At 42.1% G+C, this 20,938-nt stretch overlaps 1 protein-coding gene across 1 annotated transcript; it reads left to right on the top strand.

The window, feature by feature from the left end:
* The first annotated feature begins 714 nt into the window (after positions 1-714).
* Positions 715-20,701, top strand: NCEH1 (neutral cholesterol ester hydrolase 1). Its single transcript, XM_051781747.1, has 5 exons — positions 715-902; positions 9,805-10,039; positions 11,907-11,976; positions 14,395-14,566; positions 15,994-20,701. Exons 1-5 carry the CDS (start codon positions 765-767, stop codon positions 16,609-16,611), a joined length of 1,233 nt encoding a protein of 410 aa, XP_051637707.1. The 5' UTR covers positions 715-764; the 3' UTR covers positions 16,612-20,701.
* The last annotated feature ends 237 nt before the right edge of the window (positions 20,702-20,938 follow it).

Here is a 20,938-nt window from a genome sequence, read left to right as displayed (position 1 = left end):
CCATTCCAATGTCTGATCACTCTCTCTGTAAAGAACTTCATCCTAAGGTCTAACCTAAACCTCCCCTGGCACAGCTTAAGACCGTGCCCTGGTTGCCTGGAAGAAGAGACCAACCCCCACCTGGCTTCAACCTTTTTTCAGGGAGTTGTAGAGAGCGATGAGGTCTTCCCTGGGCCTCCTCTTCTCCAGGCTGAACAACCCCAGCTCCCTCAGCCTCTCCTCATAGGACTTGTACTCTAGTCCCTCCACCAGCCTCGTTGCCCTTCTTTGGACATGCTCCAGCACCTCAATATCCTTCCTGAAATGAGGGGCCCAGAACTGGACACAGTACTCGAGGCGCTGTGTCCAGTTCAGGGCCGCTCCATTCAGGAAGGATATCGAGGCACTGGAAGCGTATACGAGGTGTCAGGAGCGGGTGCGTGGTGTCAGGAGGCAGCACTGCAGATGCGGATGCCTTTGCTGTCCGTGCGTGCGATGGAGTAGCTCCAGGAGCCCACGCCTCGGGGATCCTCGCCCGCAGCGGGGCCGCCCCGGGCAGCGCAGGGGACCCTGCGGGGCGGTGGCTCGGCGGCGCGGGCGGGCCCGGGCGGGGCGGCGCTGGGCGGGCGGCGGGGCTCGGCCCGGGCCGGGCACTCGGCCCGCGGGCCGGGAGGAAACGCCAGCACTTCCTCCGGGGGAGGCCGGGCCGGGGGAGGCCGGGCCGGGGGCGGTGCGCGCCCCGCGGGAGCCGCGGCGAGGCGGCCGCACACGGCGCGGCGGGGGCGATGCGGGCCGCCTGGGTGCTGCTGCCGGCGCTGGCCGCGCTCTCCGCCTACTACGTGTACCTGCCGCTGCCCGGCGCCGTGTCCGACCCCTGGAAGCTGATGCTGCTGGATGCCACCTTCCGGGCGGCGCAGCAGATGGTAAGGCGGCCCCGGCACCCGCGGCTCTGGAGGGGCGGGCGGACACCCCCACCACGGGGGAAGCGCGGCCGCGGTGGCGGTGCCCGCCCGGGGCATCCGCGCAGCGGGAGCGGCCCCGCACCCGCACAGCCCTCCCGGCCGTGCCCTGTGTGGCTGGAGCCGGGTCCCCGGCATCGCTGACATCGCTGGGGCCGGTCCCGCTGCACCGGGCGGTGCCGCATCCAGCAGGAGAAGCGGGGTCGGGTCCCGCTGTGCCGCCCTGGCTGCCGCGGCGAGACCGGGCTGATCAGCCGCGGGTGTCGTCCCGGTCGGTCCGAGCACTGACGGTGCCATCGCTGCCCCAGGGCTCGCCAGGGCTCGGTCTGGTGCCCAACTTGCCGGCTCTTGGTCAGAAAAAAAAAGAATTGGTGGGGTTTAATCTGATGCATTATGCGTGCCTTAGGGAAAGATCACACATAAAGCTCTTTCAAATATTAATCTGCCTTGATTTGGTGTCTTGTTACTAAACAAACTCTCGGAATGCTTGATTATTTTTTTTTTTTGTCACAAGGCAGTTGTCACTTCACGATTTCTTCCTTATTTTCTGCCAGGGTTTTTATGCTGACATGAAATATCTCAGAGATGACAAAATTTCTGCTAATGGCTTTAGCTGTGCACTTTGCTTTTTTCTAGCATGATCTGATCTTTTACACGGACTCCTCAGTCATGGTCAGGACTGATGTAAGGCACTGCGTATGTGAAAGCTGAAAGTTGTTTTGTTTTTAATTCCCTAGCAGTATCTCAGTTTACTAAATTGGTTCTGAAATGTGCAAAAGCTTGTATTTCAAGCAGATGATGATCCCCTTCAGAAAGGGATTAAATGAGTTAATGGACAGAGGACTCATAAATGGACTAGGTGGGAATGTACCTGCTACGTTCTTAATACAATAACTGTGGATGGTAGGAAGCACGGGGAGAGTGGACTATGCAGTGTCCAAACTTGTATATTCTGCCTGAACAGCTTCTCTGGGTGCCACTGTTGGAGACAGTCTGGAATTAAATAGAACTCTTATCTGGTCCACTGGGACATCTTCTCCTGGTCCAGTTGTATTTCTGAATCAAAGTTTATCTCTAGGATGAAAGGATAAAACCTATTTGCTGTATAGGATAAAACCTGTGCACTTGTATACCCTCACCTATGTCTGATAGGAAAATTATGCAGACATGGCCTACAATAGCTTAATTCTTCAGTAAAATCTATGGCTTGACATTCACCTGCTCCATGTTTTTAACTCAAGTGGCTGAATTGCAAGCACTCAGCTTGCCCAGTTCATTGATAAGTACAGATAGAAGGGCCATGGTGCCTGCCCAGCATTCTGCCTGCAAAACACAGTGTCACAGTTTGTTCAGTAACACCTGAATCAAGGCCAGAACCTCTGGCTGAAGGAGACCTATCTTTAGAAAATCATATGACTGTGACTATACATACGTATATTGCTGCTGCCTCAGGTACACATTCAGTTTGTTTAAGTGTAAACATTGGGCATAGATGCATTCTGATGCCTCTAGCTTGGGAGCTGAAGGGTATCTCTTTTGGGGTATTGTAGAGGTCATAATTCCAAGAGGAGCTGGCAGGACAAAGCCTGGTGGGTGGCAGCTGGAGCAAGCTGGCAGGCAGGGCTGAGGTGCCCACATTTGTCCCGCTCTCTGGGGCGAGGAAGTCTTTGTTAGGGGAAAGTGGTAATTTCTTGTTTGTTTAAGTCTCTATCCTTAGAAATAAAAACTTCTGTAGTGAGAAAAATTACTAAACAAGTAACAGTTCCTGTAACATTGCTTACACATCAAAGGGACAAGTGAGTTTTACACAGAAGCATAAAGGAAGTGAGTTGTTAGAGGTGCCTGAATCACATATCAGGTGAGCCGTGGGGCATTCGTTTCTGGTTATAGAGAAGGTGCTTTCCAAGTGTTCAGAAGTCTTTCTGACACTGAGATAGCACAGTTGGGAATAAGTGGCCGTCATTAAGAAGGAACTGCGTGAACCGGAGGTAGGATTATAAAAGTTAAGCTTGGGTGTTTACTTAGACAGCTTTTGTGTGTGTGTGTCTATAAAATAAAGTGTATGTCCTTTCACAGAGCTCAGCTTCCTCTTTCTCTAACAGCTATTGCAAGGTCAAATGGTTTAACATTTCTCTCGATGTGACTTGAACTTTCACCCACTTCTGAATGTATTTCCAGCATGCTGTTTATTACTTTGCTTTGTAGGTTTGATAGCAGACAGAAATACCTTTCTAACTTGAAAATCTCTGAAATGTAGTGTTGTCCTTTTTTTCCCCCACAAACTTCCACTTGGTTCAAATACAGTTAATTGTCATTTGCTTATTTTGAAATAGATTCGTGAAGATTCTGATGATTAAGTGTGATCGTTTCTTGTTAGGGATAATGTGTTTGCTCGGTGCATTATTAATCACTGGGAATAAAAGACAATAGGGCTGTCCCTGGCTTTCAGCATATTAATGGTAAGGTTTTCACTTGTGCATGTAGAGTTTTGTCCCGATCAGCTACAAATTTTTTTACAAGCTTGGGACCGAGTCAGTGTCCTGGCTCAGCGTGAGACTTCAACAAACGTTCAAGTATAATCACATGGTTAAAAGAGTGCATAATGCTTATAGGGCAGTTTCTCTAAATAGGTTTCAAAACTTACTACAGAAGGGAACTGATACTAGTCTTAAATGGGGGGGAGCAGAGATAGGAAGAGAGCCTTATCTGAGGTCATAAAAGTTCCAGTGAAGGATACTGATCTGGGTTTTCAGAGCCCTGCTCCTTTGCCCTCTTTAATGCCCTGTGCTGTCCCAGAATAAAAACAGAGGAACTGAAGCTTTAATAATATTAATGAATTGATGTGAAAGTGCTAAACAAAGAATGAGAGTAATTTGCCCCTCACCTGTCTCAAAATAGGACATGGTAACATTTTTACAGAAACCTGTAGTATAACACAGTTTGACCTCAGAAATTAAAAAATATGTACATACATAGGCATACAGGTATATCAGAACTTGGCTTCACTGAAATTTGGAAACCCACATAAAATTAATTGCGGCATTGAGTCGTAGATTTAGCTATGGTTAAGAAGTGTCTAAAGCAACGTCTCATAATTCTGCTGTAACAGCAGTATTGATACAGGCATTTTTCACTTCTTCCCCTAATTACTCTCCCTTATAGGAGTAAAGAGAGCAGCATATGTTATTAGCCCTTTGAAGTAAGTTATTTCTGAATACCACTGTCAAGATACTTGCTATTCTGGTGCATGGCAAGGAAGAAAGTTGTTGGCTTTTTTTCTTTGAATTGGGACAGCTGTTTGCAAAGGTTCAGAAGGATAAATGGACTGGCATAGAGGCCATAGATAGATGTATATGGAAGAAGGTAGGCAGCTGTGCAGGGCAAAAAACTCCTCATCAGCCAAGTGTTTCCTTCATGCTCCTCTGCCACTCACTCATTCTTGGAATAAAGTCAATCATGGAACATCAACATTCAGGAGTAAAGAAAACAGTTCTTTCTAACATTTTAATATTTTTCTGCCCATGTATTTCAGCGTGTGTGACTTCTGGACAGATGTAAATAATAGCTATAGACAGCCAAGTAAGTTGCTGATGTTTCTGGATGCAAGAACAGTTTTGCAATTGGTTTACTGGAAACCAGGTTGTTAGTTGTGACAAGCAACTGTGTCTCACAACACTGGCACCTGAGCAGAAACTGAGCCACACTGGAAGTCTTGTATGCAGTAACAGATAACTTTTTTTGCTATCTGGTGTAAGAGCAGATCCTTGTAGGTGAATAAGTATATGCACAAAACCTCACATTAAAAGGTAATCTAGATTTTACTTCTAATTAATTAACTGAAAAACAGTCTTGCTGGGTTTTTTTCAGTTCTAAAGGAAATTTATACAACTAAGAGCGCTTCTCTTTGAGGACTGTCTTTATCTAACATTTAAAAATACATGTTATATACTGGGCAACAATGTGCTTGAATTGAGAAATCATTTTGTAAAATCACCCTTAAACAGGGTGAACTGCCTGAAATGCACATAAAACAATATGTTCTACACATTGCTAAATGGGGAAATGATCCTGTTTGTTTTTCACTAATCTCTGTTATTGACTACAGATATTGTAGTTGGCATTTTGGCCTTTAATGCTGATAGAAATATGTTTTGCAAGTCATGCCAGAACTGACAATAGTGTCTGCATCTTTTAAGGTAGGAAGTTTAGACTTACATAGTTCAACCTCCCAGTTCCAGCATCATTACTCAGTTGAGTCATGAGGGAGATTTGGCTCAGTCACGAGTAGTGCTATATGTAAAAGAGCCTTAGCTGTTTGCCTAATTCCTGATCCTCCTGAGGTCAGTGCAGGACCTTGGGCCTGACCAGCTGCGAGGGCAGTGGAGGAAACAGCTGATGTGTTGGGCTCAGTTTTAGAGGCTTTTGTGCATTCTGAACACGACATGTCGCAATAATTCCATGGGTAAAGGTCAGAGGCAGTGTTACATATGGAAGTCATATGAGGACAGAGAGAATCCCAATGTGCTGAGTAGTGTTAGAGGTTGCTAGACATTAGCAACAAAAACTTTTGGTTTACTTTTTTGCAAATGATGGAAATAGAGTACTAGTCCTTGAGGGACGTAAATGTAATAGCAGAGAGCATTTGGAATTCTTCATGAAATTACCAGCTGAGGAGCCAATAGAAAAATCCAGTTCAGAGACAGATATTGGTGGTTAAAGGTGAAGTACTACTCTAGAGCAGTACTTTGTTCATTCTGCCTGCTTTTCATCACAGCCCTGACTCCTTTCTTCATTTTTGAAAAAATTCTCCTACACCAACTAAATCTTTCTGTATCTGGTACCCCTCATCAAAGAATTTACCAGAAGGAATGTGGCAGTCTTGAACAGTTTGGTCTCTAGTGAGTCTCTGAGCTGTCCTTACCTTAAAACCCCAGTTATGGGAATGTCCTGGTGAAAGAGAAGGAGTTTGGGCTGTAGTAGTTGCTTTGCCTGACTTGGTGGAGAGCTGGGGAGCTTTACAGTGTGAGTGTAAATCACACAGCTGTCAAGGCAGACATGGATCACAGGGAGCCAACAGCACAAAAATGAAAACCTGCAATCTGAAATGAGCATTAGTCAGTCACTAGGGCTACTGTAATATGTTGATAGAGGTTTTTTGCCAAGTTGGCTCAAATGCCTGCAAAATACTCATGTTTGCCCTGCTACCTGCCCAGCCCTGTCTCCCAGGGTCCTGCTGCTCATCCAGCTCTGCCTTGCTTCCTGGCAGCTGAGCTGTCTTGGTGTGTGTCACCCCATTGCTCAGTCCAGCCCATAATGTGAAGTTCACCAGTTAAGTTTCCCCAGAACTATCTGTTCAGAAAACAAAAGTATTTTTTTCAGACAAATGCATAAAATCAGTCATTACATGGGAAAACTTGGAGCTGTGACCCAGAGAGAGTGATGTGCTGTGCCTGTAGCTGGCAGAGCAGTTCTGGGCTAGTTGCCCACAGGCCTTTCATCTTTATACTACCTCCTCTTTTTTCTGTAGTTTCTTAATTTCCCCCTTGTCCTTTTGATTTCTCTTCCTTTTCTCTAGCTTTTTGTACGACAGCATTGTCTTCTCTCCCTTTTCACCAGAGAACATCACCATTTTTCCCTTCCCTTCCCTTCCCTTCCCTTCCCTTCCCTTCCCTTCCCTTCCCTTCCCTTCCCTTCCCTTCCCTTCCCTTCCCTTCCCTTCCCTTCCCTTCCCTTCCCTTCCCTTCCCTTCCCTTCCCTTCCCTTCCCTTCCCTTCCCTTCCCTTCCCTTCCCACACACATAATTCCCACATATATTTAAGTGCTATATTTGATAGCCTGCAACAGCCCTGCAGGTTGTAACAGGAAAGGTGGTAAAAATCACAAATACCAGCAAAGATCAAACCTGTAATTGCTCACATGAGATGAAGATTCCAGTTTTATACTGGATTTAAGGCAATCCAGCTATGGACTGCTGCCAAAAGGGCTGGTCCCATCCTTTGCCCTGCTCCTTCTTCCCTGCCTTGGGGTATCAGTAAGATGGTGACATGGTTGAAGTTTAGTTTTTCCTCTGGTTTTGCTGGGTTCAGATTGAGCTGGTGCAGCAAGGTCATGATCTGAGGCTTCTGTTTATTAGTGCCACCACAAGAAAGGTGCCAGGGAAGCACAGCCATTGGGATGGGTGCATCTTCTGCCAGGGGTATATCTATATTACAGAGTGCTAAGATATTTTATATATATTTTAAATATTTATAGAGAAAAAAGAATTTTATTTTTAAGAGCTTTGGGCAAGACTAGCTGTTTGCCAGCAAAAAGTGCAATCCTGGTGCCTTTATAAATAACAAGCCAGTAGGCTGATTAGATGGATCTACTTACAAATAATCTGTGTAATAAGTGCTTGGCAAAAAAACTGCCTATGCCTGACAAATAATTAGGACTGTTGCCCTGATGTAGAAAGCATCTCTTCCAGGTTTATGGATTCTTGGAAAGAGTGGTCTATTTCAGGAAAAACAGACATGAAAGAGTGTGGTAACCTGCAGATGGCCAGGGTGCTCTGAGGTTTGAAGAGCAGGGCAAAACACTTCCCGGTAAACACCACTAAATAGCCTTGAAAACAAAACATTCCTGATTCCAGGGAACATGTGGTAATCTTGTCTACAAAGAGTGTGAACTAAAGTGGGAAAAAGCAAAAATGAGACATCTACTGCAGCACAGTCAGCCTAAAAAAAAAATCTACTAAAACATTGTTTTCCCTGGCAGTATTTCTAAAACTGCTTCCCAGTGTTTACCTTCCCTGGGAACCTCCATAGGGCACAGGGAGGATCAGACCTTTATCTGGTTACATCGGTGGCAGCCTAACAAATGGTGTGCCAAATTATTAATAGATGTATTGCTCTTCAGATTTCAAACTAGAACTGGGTTTTCCTGTGGGAATTTTAAGTAATGGTGGGAGAAAAGCACGGGCTGAAACTCATGAGATACAAACAGCCTTGTGAATTCAGGATTTCTTCCTGCCAGGTGGATACTTTGTGTTTCTTCTCCCAGAGAAAAGCCTTACAGTATGAAGAAATGATATTCCATCTAAAAAGCAGCAAACATTTTAAAATTTGGATTCCCACCAAACTATCTCAGCAGGGTGACATTACCACAAGTCAAAGCAAGAAAATAAAGTAGTTTTTGCAAATTTTGGGAGTGGATTCCTCTCCGAGCTCACATAACAGCCCATTGTATTTGGCATAGTTTTAAAAAAAAATAAATATCAAAGCTTGTCTTTTTTCTACAGCAATGTAGAAAGTGGAAATGGGGCTGTGCAGGGCCTTTTCTAAAAGCAAATATTTCAATTTTTTTACATTCAAACTAATTAGGACAGAGAAAAAAATTACATGTAAGAGGTTGTGGCTGTAGGAGACAGATCTGCTTTGGCAGGGATGCTGATGAGTGCTTCAAAACTTGCTTTTCCTCTGGAGGTGGGGGTGTGTGCGCAGTTTTTGTGCCTGTTAAACTATGGCAACTATCTGTTCTTCACCTTGTGAATGTGGTTAGACCGGTACCTGGGTGACCCCATCGCTCAGGTGTCAGCATCTTTAATTCATTGGAGCAGTTGCACTGCAGTAGTGGGACTGGCAGAATGAAAACAGCAAAGTGGTTGTGTGTAGGAAGGCTCTATATAACAGTACACCTCTTGTTCCAAGTATTTGGCATCTGTTCATAAAATAAAAGGTCCCAGCTGGCAGTTTTCCTCATGGTAGTGTTCCTACAGGTGTCCACTGGGTATATATATTACTTTTAACTCCCAGCTCAATTGCCTGCAAAAAGTTGCACAAAAGGCTTAGCTGATTTTACAGTTTCTGAGCTTCATCACTAGGACAGAGATTAACTTTTCAAAAGGGGAAAACCCCCCCACTACTTTTTCTTTTTAATGGCCTGCCTGGACATCATAGTCCCTGCAGTCCTTTGGCTCACCTTTTGCCACCCCTTCTGCACCATCCAGGGAATGGGAACAAGTGTGCACCACAAATACTGTGCAGGTCATATGTGGGGAGCAGGTTGTGACCATTTCAGCTGGAGGAGTGCCTTGAATGGTTCACTGAGAGAAACAGGTTTCTAATCTGTTCAGGGCAAGATTTTAAAAATAAACATGAAAATAAAAGTACTGAGTAGCCAAAGGGGATAAAATCTGTCTCCTCCTACTGTAAGGGGAAAGAAAGATCAGATCATTCTTCATTTTCGTGGTGTTTTACCCCCACAGAAAAGTAACACACTTGAGTCTCTGGGGTTGGAAAAAAGTAGCATTAACCTACTGTTGTTCTTGGATAGTGTTTCAGATCCTTCCGAATTCAGCAGGAAAACACAGGACAAGACAATAAACATCCTTACATTCCTTTAAGACCATTCCTGTTTTCAAATTTCTTTGCAGTCTTTGGGAACTTTCTTAATTTGGAAGCAAAAAGACTTATGCTTTGGGGATACCTTTCCACCAAAAAACATTGCCTGTGTGGTATTGCCCTCTGCTGGCACCAGTCTGTGGAGCTTCACAGGTCCCACAGTGGAACATGCTGGTGAGGTTTGTCCCCTTCCAAGGTGTCTTTCAGAGGGCCTGAGTGCTCCTTCACAGTTGTGGTCCAAGAAGTGCTCATGGCTTGATTTTTTCTGACAGAAAATCTTGTATGGACAGCTTTTTGTTTTAATAAAACTTTAGAAGCACTAAAGGTCCTTGATAATAATTCATTTTCCAGTGAATATTCTAAGAATCCATATTCAGTTTCATGTAGGACCTGCCCTTTGAAGACAGCTACATTAAACCTCAGTGTGGTATCATATGATATGCTCTGAAGTAACAGAAACTTTTCTTCTTCTTTTTCCCCCCTAGGGCCACCTGATTCACTATCTGAGATTCAGCCATCACTTGATAGTTCTGAATTATTTGATTTCTACCTTTGATTTGTACCAACTGGAGTCTGTCTCCTCTGAAGACATTAAAGTCACAGATGCTGTTTTTGACGGTGTGGAAGTCAGAGTGTTTGAACCTCCTGCCAGGGGAGATGAAAGCCTCAAGCGCGGCGTTGTTTACATCCATGGAGGGGGCTGGGCCTTGGCAAGTGCAAGTAGGTGTCTGCCAGTAATTAAATAGAGTTCTGGTCTGCTTTTCTCCTAGCAGAAAAAGCCAAAAGCTCTTTTTCCTGCCAGGAATGACAAGTATGCTGAATACCTGAATTCAGTAGTAACTGTCTCCACTCTGGTAGATCAGTTCTAAGGAGAGAGGGAGAAAAACATCATGAACACACAGTAAAATATCTTATCTGCACATGAGCTGCGAAAGGATGAGAAGGTTAATTTTGTTACATCCTGAGAGGACAAAATAGCTTATTATTTAAATTCCTGGGATGCCTGAATGGGCTTCTTGGGCCAGTCCCCCACTTTCTGTGGTCATGTGCACGAGTCAATCCTTGGTGATCAGGATCCAGTGACTATCCAGTGTAAGGGGTTTGCCCGATTTTCACAGAATAATTAGCAGAAGAGTGAGCTGATCAACACTGCATGTGACAGCCTTGATGATGTTTGGTTGTTAAATAACACCTATCTGGGAATACACATTGCTGAGCACAGACAATGGGCAGCACAAGGGAAACACGTAGAGGTTGGTTCCTGTCCCATGGTCTGGCCTCCTGCCCTAGGGAACCACAGCCACCAGGACATAATTACCTTGAAAATAAATGCTGTTTACTGCAATTAACTTGAGAACCACAAATATGATCTGAGAAAGCAAGGATAAGGTAATCACTGATCCCTTCCACATCCTACTGGAGGAAAACAGCCTTGGGAGGAGAATGGGCAATGTGGTTCCTGTGGCTGCTCTGAGATCCAGATCTGATAAGATTCTTCTCCCTTTTCCTTCCCCATTGCTCCTGTCATATTCTGAATTCCATACAGCCCTGATGCCTTCTGTGGCTTCCTCTATAGGAAAAGAATATTTTAGGGGTTTTCTGAAATGATCCAAAACACAGACTATATTGACTCCATTTGAACTATGCATGTACAAGTCATTTAGACCATGATTTAAGTGAAATTTAGGTTCCTAAATAACTTCAAAATCTGGCCTTTACCTGCCTTTGGAAATCCCAGTCTCTTTGTCCTGTAGTCCTGTAGCAGTTAAACATTTTACTTCTCTTCCTACGGAGGAATTGTGCTTTGAGATGGATTTTCTTAGCCCTGCCTAAGCATTATTTGTTAACCTCCTGCCTGCCTCATTTGTTCTTTAACAGTTTGCATATGACTCTTGTTGTACAAAAAGTTCATATTAAATTGCAGTGCTTTGTCTGGGTGATTATAATTTGGCTATGTCAGATGTATCCTGAGTCCAAGGCACAGAAGTTAATGACACAATTGCTACACCTTAATATTAAATTCTCAGTCTAGATACTTCAGGAAACATTTAGTGTCTCAGTATATTTTATAGTACCAGGAACCAACGATTAACTAACTGGAAAGGAACAAAATTAAAGATAATCAATCCTCTGATAAATAGGATAGCTGTGATTAATCCTCCCTTAAATGAGTAGCTCAGTTGACATTAATGGGGAGATTCATTTGAGTCAAAGCAATGCATGCTATAATAAAATGAACCACAAGCAGTGACTCATACAGTGATGACTGTCTCTGGATGCTAATGCCCCCAAAGCACTGGGTACCTTAAATTTTGCCCAACTGAGAGAATTGTGATAGGTGGGTGAAATGACGTGCCTCAAGTCACCAAGAAACAGATGAAGAAGGAAACATTAGGCTGCAGGGCTTCTGAAGACATGAATTATGTTCCCTCTGCTACAGTGTGCATTTGGCACTTGATCATTTGCAAGCTGATCTCATTTACTTTGTTTATATTTGCGTGATATTTGTATATTTTCTGGGAAGGCTCAGGTGCAGCTTTGTGACTATTGACTCTTATGTCCCTAACACTATGTCCTTTCATGCCAGGAACAAGCCTTTACATCAACCTCTGCAGAATCATGGCTGACTCTCTGAACGCTGTTGTTGTCTCTATTGAGTGAGTAATCTAAAGCTAATCAATTAATTTTAAGGTATTAGAAATATGTAACATAGTTCTTCTAACTTTTGCCTTGTCACTGGCTTGTGTATAAGGCTTTAACTTGGACAATAATTCTCTAGACCAGTCTGATATTCTTATCCTTTTAAAATTGCAACAAAATGGCATGGTATAAAAAAATCATTTGGGTTCCTAATTATTTTAGAGGTCATTTTAGAAGACAGAAGTGTGGGAAAAGAAAGTAGCACTGAATTCAGTTGGACAAATACTAAAAAGCAGTGTTAGTGCATCTTGCAGTTTTACCTGCATATAAAGAGTGTAGCTAAAACCTGAGATCACTCAAATACCAAGTTATGATTCTGTAAATACTTGTGAACTTTAAAAACAATCAAACAAATAAAATCAAACTCGTTTGGACATGATTTGTACCTGAAAGAGGGCTGAACCACATGTCTGTGCCTCCTCATGTAGAAAGAGGGACTTTTCCCATCCTCAATGGCCACTCCCACTACTGCAAAGTATATTACTAATATTATATTTAATGTTTATATATGTATCATACTAAATATATCCATATTAAATCCCCCACAAGTCTGTCTATAACTCACAGTTTCTAAGCCATATTGAGGAAGGGTCTACCACATAAAAATTATCAAATCATTTTACCCCTGCTCATTAACCAGAATACACTCTGGGGTCTGGCAGTTTTCTATTGCTTTCTCAATCTCCCACTGTTCCAGTCACCTCTTTTAAGCCTTGTGCTTCCCTCAAGATCAGAAAACTGCCAGACAACAGGGCTGCTTTTTTAACACCTTGAACAATTCCATGGCAAACAAACCTCTCACTAGCTAACTGCATTACCTAGATGGCTCCAGCTTGATTGGTACTGTTCCCATCTTTATTGTCACCTTCAATATTTTCTTTTGCAAACCCAATCACTTAATATAATTACTCAAGTTTTCCACTTGCAATTTGTTACATACCAAGCTTTGTGATCTAATTGCGACTTTATTATATGGAGTTGTTGTTACTCATTTGATACTCGTTATAGTGTACTTTAAAGGGTTGCCTTTTCTTTTCTTTTTTTTTTTTTTTTTACTGCTTCGGTTTTTATTAGTAGAGATAATGAAAACTAAAAAAAAATCAGTTGTTGGTTATTCCAGATGAGCAGCAATCACAGTATTGAAAAGTTCCTTATTGTTCGTTTTCTGATTTGTGCTGGTATAATTCTGCCTATTGCTCTGAGTTACTATTTACCTCTTCTCTCTAACCATTATATCCTTCAGTCAAGGTGTTTGTTCTCAATTAGTCAAGTCTAATTAGATTTCTCATTGGTTTAATTGCTCGTCTCACTTTCACAATCTAAGCACAGTCAGTTACACAGCTTTGCAAGGAGTTCCCAAAGGACACTCTCACATTCCTATATGTGCAAGATATAGATTTCTTTCCGAAGGCAGGTCACAACTGGAGCATGAAACTTGTAATCTAAGTTTAAAATTTATTCTGTGTATGAAACTTCTTTTAGCTTACAGTCTAAAATTAGCTTAAAATCAGAAAACTGAATTTTGGTTTGCTTGGTTCTACTGAGAATGTGTAAAAGCTGTTGTTTGAAAAGCTACAAACAGAAGACGTGCTTTGTAGCATAAGGCCTGGTTACAACTCTGAGATTTCAAGTTATTCAGTAAATACAGAGAGACTTCTTCTGCACTGTTGTTTAGAAGCTGAGAAAACCTCATGTCTGGTATTCAGCTGCTGGCTGCTCCTGGCAGACTGTTTGCTCTCTCTGCGCCTCAGTCTACCCACCTGCCCAGTGGGTATAATTCTGCTCCTCTCCTTGACAAAGGAAAGGAATTATCAGATCTGTTGCATTGGAGCAAATTGGTATTACTCAATTTTTTGGCTCTTGTTCATTTCATGGCACAGAGGTGCATACAAGGTTTGTTTTCTCCTGAGCATGGGTTAAAATTTGGGGAACAGAACTGCTTAGGTGTTTGACTCAGCGGAGTCTGTTGGGTGAATATGATTTACTCTCCTTTATACTCATTGAGGTGGGAATTTGGATCAAAACCAGACTGAGTGTAATGACTCCCTTGCCAAGGGTGTCTTAAGTATTAATTTTTATAATGCATGAGGAAATCCTCTATTGGGAAATCCTAGGAAAGTGCTGCACAGTTTTATACTATCTTGGTGTTATTTATATCTAGTAGGTTCATTTTAATCTTTCTGAATAGTTATAATTAATCTAACATTAATTATAAGAGTAGGTTTTACATAAGTATTACACACCTCCTACTTTCCCTGTAGTATTTATCCTAATGAAATAGTCATTTCCAGTAAGGATTACCTGATATCACCTGTTAATCCTGAAGGAGAGGTACAGTGATGGTAATAATTGTCTCTCATCCCTTTGTTTTGTAGATACAGGCTGATTCCCAAGGCGTGCTTCCCCGAGCAATACCACGACGCTCTTCGTGCTACAAAGCATTTCTTGCAGCCTGATGTCTTAGCTGAGTATTCAGTTGACCCAAGTCGAATTGCAATCTCTGGTGACAGCGCAGGAGGAAATTTGGCAGCTGCTGTGTGCCAGCAGGTAACATCCAGTGTCTGTTCTGTGTTACAGTACAACAGCCCGGGTCAGCCATGCAGGGAGACTGATGGATTCTTTGTGCTGCATCAACACAAGGTGATGTGCCAGCCCTAAAAGCAGGATGGTACAAAGCCAGCAGATCACAGTATGAATCACTTAGGGTCCCTTCCCCCTCAGAGTATTCTGAGAAATTTCTGTCTTGCTACAGTTACGAGTTGTTATGGACCAGATTTTAAAAGCAAGCAGCTAAACAAGTTTTTTTTTTACCCATTTTGCTGGTTAACTCTTTATTTTTCTAAGTGGGCATAATTTATCAATATAGCTTCCTATTTCTTAGATAATTGTCTCTGAAAATGTGTTTTTATTTCTTTCAGATACAAATGAAGAACAAAAAAGTACAATAAATGATGCTTAATTCTTCTGCTAAATTTTCTTCCTGTAGCATTTTGCAATTTTAAGGAATTTTTTTTTTTGTATATCTGCAGTTTAAATGTAAATTAAATCTGAATTTGATCTAGTAAAGAGTTTAAAGGCAGCCTGGGGCAAGTAATAATATTTTTCATGGTTGAGTGAAATATTATTATTACTAACTTTCCTATTGCCATAACCCTTAGTGATAAGAAACCAGATACCATGTCCAGACAATTAATTATCATGACAACCTTGCAATATTGAATTAGGGTGAAAAAATTAATAAGAGGCAATTACAATAAAAGTTTCATTGTTGAGGACTGATAAACATGATAATACCATGTTTTGGAAAAAGCATTCCTAATTCAATTTTCTGATGTATACTTCTTTTTAAACAAGATAAGATACAATAGAAAATTGAGTATCCTGTGTAGAAGATGAAACAAAGAGTTTGCTGACTCTTCCAGAAAGACAACTGGGGGCACCAAATGAATAATTGGTAGACTCAAATGAAATGCAAGTGGCAGTGTCAATTCAGACACAAAGAGGTACTTCTGCGCTTGGTGAGCCTTTGCTAGAGTAAACCCTGGATGCCAACAATCTGCCTTTGATGAAAAAAAAAACCAGTTAGATCAATTCATGGAAGAAAAATCCATGAAAAGCTGTTAAGAGCATGAGCAGCTCCTTTAATTCAGGAAATCCTTCAGCTGCCACTTGTTAAACTGGGCACTGTGTTAGAGAAATGCCACTTTACACTCTTTTTTTTTTTTAATCTTGTTACAACCTTCAGTAAACTTCTGTCCCTGATTTCTGTTGGGAACAGGATACTGGGTCTGCCTGATGGCCATGTTACAAGAGGAGAGGAGGTTAAGGCTGATGATACTTCAGACCAAAGAGCTACATTACGTGTATAAGGGCAGAATTCAGCCTGAAAATTGTCAAATGAACGTTCACTTGTATGAAATTCTACACTAATATATGTTTAATATTGCAATTCTGTGCTCTGTTTTTCCCCACAGCTTAGCAAAGAGGAGGATTTGACCGTCACACCGAAACTGCAGGCCTTAATTTATCCAGTCCTTCAGGCGTTTGACTTCAATACACCCTCTTACCAGCAGAACAGGAATATGCCCGTTCTTCCTCGCCATGTCATGATCAACTACTGGCTGTATTATTTCAATGGTAACCACGACCTGGCTCACGCACTGCTGATCAACAACCACACCGCTCTGGACGTTGGCCAAGCTCTGTCCTTCAGGGGACGCCTGAACTGGACGTCTCTGCTGCCGCCGTCGTTCAAAAAGGACTACAAGCCCGTGGTGCAAACCACGGGCACGGCCGAGATCATCCAGAAGATGCCAGCGCTGCTGGACGTGCGGGCAGTGCCGCTGCTGGCAGACAACGAGACGCTGCAGCTGCAGCCCAAGACGTACGTGCTGACGTGCGAGAACGACGTGCTGCGGGACGACGGGGCCATGTATGCCAAGCGCCTGGAGAACGCGGGCGTGGACGTCACGCTCGACCACTTCCACAACTGCTTCCACGGCTGCATGATATTCACCCTCTGGCCCACTGACTTCTCTGCGGCCTTCCAGACCAGGAGCAGCTACATCAAATGGCTGGATGAAAACCTCTGAAGAGAGAGGGTTCCTCTGGAAGGCACGGGGCAGTGAGGCTCTGGTGTCAGTTCCTGCAGGAGAGCAAACAGTGAAAAAGTGCACTTTTCCAAATTCTGACTTCATCGTTCAGCTGCGGCTGCTGGGGGTGCAGACCACTAACTGCAGCGTTTATTAGCTCCATTGGCCTTTACCAGAAAAGTGTTTTGAGAAATATTTTTTCAAACTTCAATTTTTTTTCCACCTTGTTTCAGATGACTATTGCCAAACATAAACAAATTTTGAGCAGGGAGATCAGCATTCCTGTAGGATTCTTAACTGGCTGCAACATTCAAGCTTTGATTCTTAATTAGGCACAAAGGCTGGGGTTTTCAAGTGATGTGAGATAAAGCTACATCTCAATATGTAAAAATGGGAGCTAGTTTGCAGCAGTGCTGGGCATCTGATGTTACAGTGTGAGCACTCACCTTTGACAGCAGAGCCATGCATTTGAATGACAAGCATGGATTTAGGTGATGGCTTTTAGGCACATAGACAAATGGCTCATTTAAATAAAAAAAAATAGCTCTTCTGGGCAGTTGAGATGATGCTGGGTAAGTCCCTTAGCCAAACAGGTAATTCAGCTTTGGAATTTGGTCTTTACTACCTTTTAGTTATTTATATTTTAAAAAAGGACTAAATATATTTTCAATAAAAAGTATGATGGAATACACACAAATATGTAGGGTAAAATAAAATGTGTAGCAGCACAATCCAGATTTCTTAGGTGAATGACCTTCAAAGCTGCTACTTATTTGGCTAAAGAATGTGACTTCATCTGTGTTTAAAGCCTCAGTTGTACGACTCCTTACAGAAAATACTGAGCTTACTACAAATAATCTGCTGTGTGGTTTGCACTAATGTTTGTAATTATTAGTAGAAGTTTTTGTTCATTAACTTTTCCTTTGTGCTTGTAGTCTTAATTGTATTTCCTGCTTCCTGGAAGGAGGGAAGCAAGCAAATAGAAGTGGTCTCCAATATATAGGGAAGATTTAAACCTGAGCTTTGCAGCTGAGCTTTGTCTGTCTTGTAGACTGACCCAAAACACTAGGTAAGCTGATCTTGCTATTGAGGAGCAAATCTCTACAGTTTGAGCCAATCTGTAAAGTTCAGACAGGCAGGACAGGGGAGAGAGCCCATTTGTGTCAGTATATATTGTCCAGGGTGCAGCAGCAATGATAGTTGTGTCAAAAGCCCAGTGTTCCTGGGCAAAAAAGAGAGAAGGGTAGATTAAATTCATCCTCAGCTTTATCACAGACTCCCTGTAGGACCCCAGGAGAACAAAAGCAATCTCTTTATGCTCCACTTCTGCAAGGGAGGGAGTAGTAATTTCCTACCTCACAAAGGAGCTGTGAAGCTGAATTCACAGGTGTGTGGGAAGCACAGGGATATGAATGTAACTGGCAGGCAACAACTCCCAGAGCTTTTGACTTTCCAAGATTGGGCTTGGAGCAGCCTGTCCCACAGCTGGAGTGCTGCTGGGTTGTGTGTCCTCCTGGGCAGTTGGCTCATCCCTGTCTTGGCTCCTATCTAAGTACCCCAAGGTGAGGCTTCTTGGCCCTTGGAGATCATAACAGATTTCATCAGAGCATTTCTTATGGTAGGATTCTGAAAAGTTCTTTTTAAAAAATCCAGACCAGGTACTGGTAGATCGAAATGCCTTCTGACATTTAAAATATATAGAACAGACCATTTTCACTGGGATTTAAAATAAGAAAATGGCTTTGCTGAATCACTGCTTCCTAGAAACATCAGGTTATTAAGTGGTTGTATGTGTTAAGAAAGGCTATTAAGGAGGCAAGGCCTGGATGTCAGCTCAGTCATGCAGGCCAAAACTCATTCCCAGCATAGGTTCACACGGAGATCACAAGGCAAAGCTTTTTCAACAGTGGCCCAGATTCTTCTTCCATTTAGCTCGTTACAAAGACTCGGTGGAATTAGAGCAGCCAAGTGACAATCTGAATCAGCATAAATTTTGATCAAGATATCCAATTAACACTGCAGAAGAATTCAAGCTTTTTTTCTGGATTCAAACCCTCTTTCCTCCTTTTCCCCTATAAACACAACTAAAGTAGATAGAATTTATGCTTAAAACACACAGCAACCAAAGTTACGTCTATTCAAAAGACAAATTACTAATCTGCCCCAGAGTCCTTTTCCATTATATGGAGACAGCTACATTTGCATTACTTTAAACTATCACTAAAATAGTAAAAAAAAAATACTGACAACAGGCTTCTTCCTGAATTTCCCACTTGAAGAGCAGACCAAGTCAGAAAAGATGTAATTTATATCTACTTGCTGTCATTAAAAGATAGTATAACTGTAGTACTCGAAAAAAAGTGGTTAATATTCCTATAAATCCTATAATAATTAAGTTTTCCTGAGAGCTGTCTGCAAAGCTTTAGCTCAGCATTTGTTTATAGCTAAGTTATGAATATCTGCTATGAACTTATAATATAATTGCTGCTGGTTTTTTAAACTGAAATGAAAGGGAGAGCTGGAATATATATGTTCATGGAGTCGGTTGTAAATTTCCTTCATGCACTGAAGCACAATTAAGTCCTGGCACAAGAAATCGTAGTAAGTTTATAACTGGAGTGAACATGTTTACTAAGTCATCACCAGCCTGGTGCGACACCCGAGATGGCAGCACAGTGTGGATGGGATGTTACAGTATTAACTACTTCTGTCAAAGTATCTTGACTACTTTTATCTTGCAGCCATGTGGTTCAATACATGACAGCTGCAAAGATAAGTGATGGATCCTACAACATAGAAAAAGAGGTCTGAGTTCCAGCTCTGAAAAGACCTTTAGTATACAGCTGCACAAGACACTTCATCACATTCAGTGTAAACCTTGAAATGTTAGTCCGAACTCAGCTTTCCTCCTCCTTTGCTTTATTCTCCTTTGCACGCAGTCCCCGTGCCCGAAACTGAAAGTTTAGGGTTGTTTCCAGCCGTGCTGCTGCAAGCTCCTAGAAACAGCACTAACTCAGGATTAGGGAAAGCTGATGCCCGAAAGCAAGGGATTAAGGTTAATCCATGTTGCAACATCTCGATTTGTTCATGTGTTTTCCTCCTTCTCCAAGTGTTTCCTCAGGCGTAATTAGCACCTTCATCCCTTGGTTGTTTCACAAAGCGGTTTAGGGCACTTTGCACGTTGTAGGATCAGACCAGGTGTTTGTAACAATATTTCACCTGTGCATGGTAGAGTCAGTCTTGTAAAAGGAAATACGCTGTAAATTTGTCTGCTTATCCTTTCCTTAAATGAATGAGTATGGCTAGCTACCATTTTAAGATAGCTTTTCTTCCCATCCTACAATTAGACTTTATCTCTCTATTGCAAGAAAGCTTTAAAAAAAATAATAAAAAAAAAAAGCAAAGACGACTTGCATAACAACCTGTAGTCATTCATATCCTGCTTTCATGGACCTGAGCACTATATTAGTAGGTTCCCGGTATTTTGGCCAATATTTGAGACATAAATTGAGGTTTTTGTCTCCCTAATTTAGGACCTCTTAAAGTATGGGTGTTCAGCATTTCTGGAAGCTCTGACCTGTTTAAAGATGTTTCATAATGCATAAAAATCACAAATAAGTTGAATTTCCTAACCTTAATCTAAATAATTCTAAAATTGCATCCCCAGCCAAAGCAGAAAGGCCATTGTGGGTTTTAAGCCCTACAAATAAAAAGAAATGTTTTTTCTTTAAAATGTTGTTTTGTAGCATTTGGGCCTTTGTATTTTTTTAATCTCTTACCAAACTTTATTAGAAACTTTTTAAAATAAAATAAAAACATTAGAACTAGATAAACTTGAGTTAAACCTTTTAAGCTGCTATGATCTGTAACAGTGAAGTTAAAAAAAAAACCAGCTGGTTTAATGTTCTCATATTTATGATGTTCAAAACCCCAAAGTACAACATACTTGATGTGAATGCATTCAATATCTTATGCATGACTGATTTTTGCTTTTTTTCCCAGAGCAGGGGAGAAATTTGTAAGATCTAATTACCAGTGTGATTTGAGATGTGCTATGAAAATGAAGAACAAATAAATAAAGTGAAATATGTCTATGATTTATGTCTTTTTCACAGGACCACTGATTTTGTATTTCTGAACACTTCCATTTTGATTTCTGGTTGTTTTCAAGGCAGGAAACCTTGCCTGTGCATCTGTGGGCTGCAAGGGTTACTTCCTCCTTCTTTATTTCTGCCAAATGATTAACAGTGACCACATCTGCTGGTGCTGAAGAGTGCATTGTACCTGCTCTAGTGCTGTTGTTCTCTTTCCAGATAAACAGCAGAGC

This window comes from Manacus candei, unplaced genomic scaffold, assembly GCF_025592945.1.
Source record: "Manacus candei isolate 608988 ecotype Guabito, Panama unplaced genomic scaffold, ASM2559294v1 h1tg000015l, whole genome shotgun sequence".
Classification (NCBI taxonomy): Eukaryota; Metazoa; Chordata; class Aves; order Passeriformes; family Pipridae; genus Manacus; species Manacus candei.
This window is presented reverse-complemented; position numbering and strand designations above follow the sequence as displayed.

What these genes read in the sequence shown, in the direction of transcription:
- NCEH1 (XM_051781747.1), top strand. Translation starts at nt 765, where the DNA reads ATGCGGGCCGCCTGGGTGCTGCTGCCGGCGCTGGCCGCGCTCTCCGCC. An exon ending in TCCGGGCGGCGCAGCAGATG is followed by an intron (nt 903 to 9,804) that starts GTAAGGCGGCCC and finishes TTTCCCCCCTAG; the next exon opens with GGCCACCTGATTCACTATCT. An exon ending in GCTGTTGTTGTCTCTATTGA is followed by an intron (nt 11,977 to 14,394) that starts GTGAGTAATCTA and finishes TTTGTTTTGTAG; the next exon opens with ATACAGGCTGATTCCCAAGG.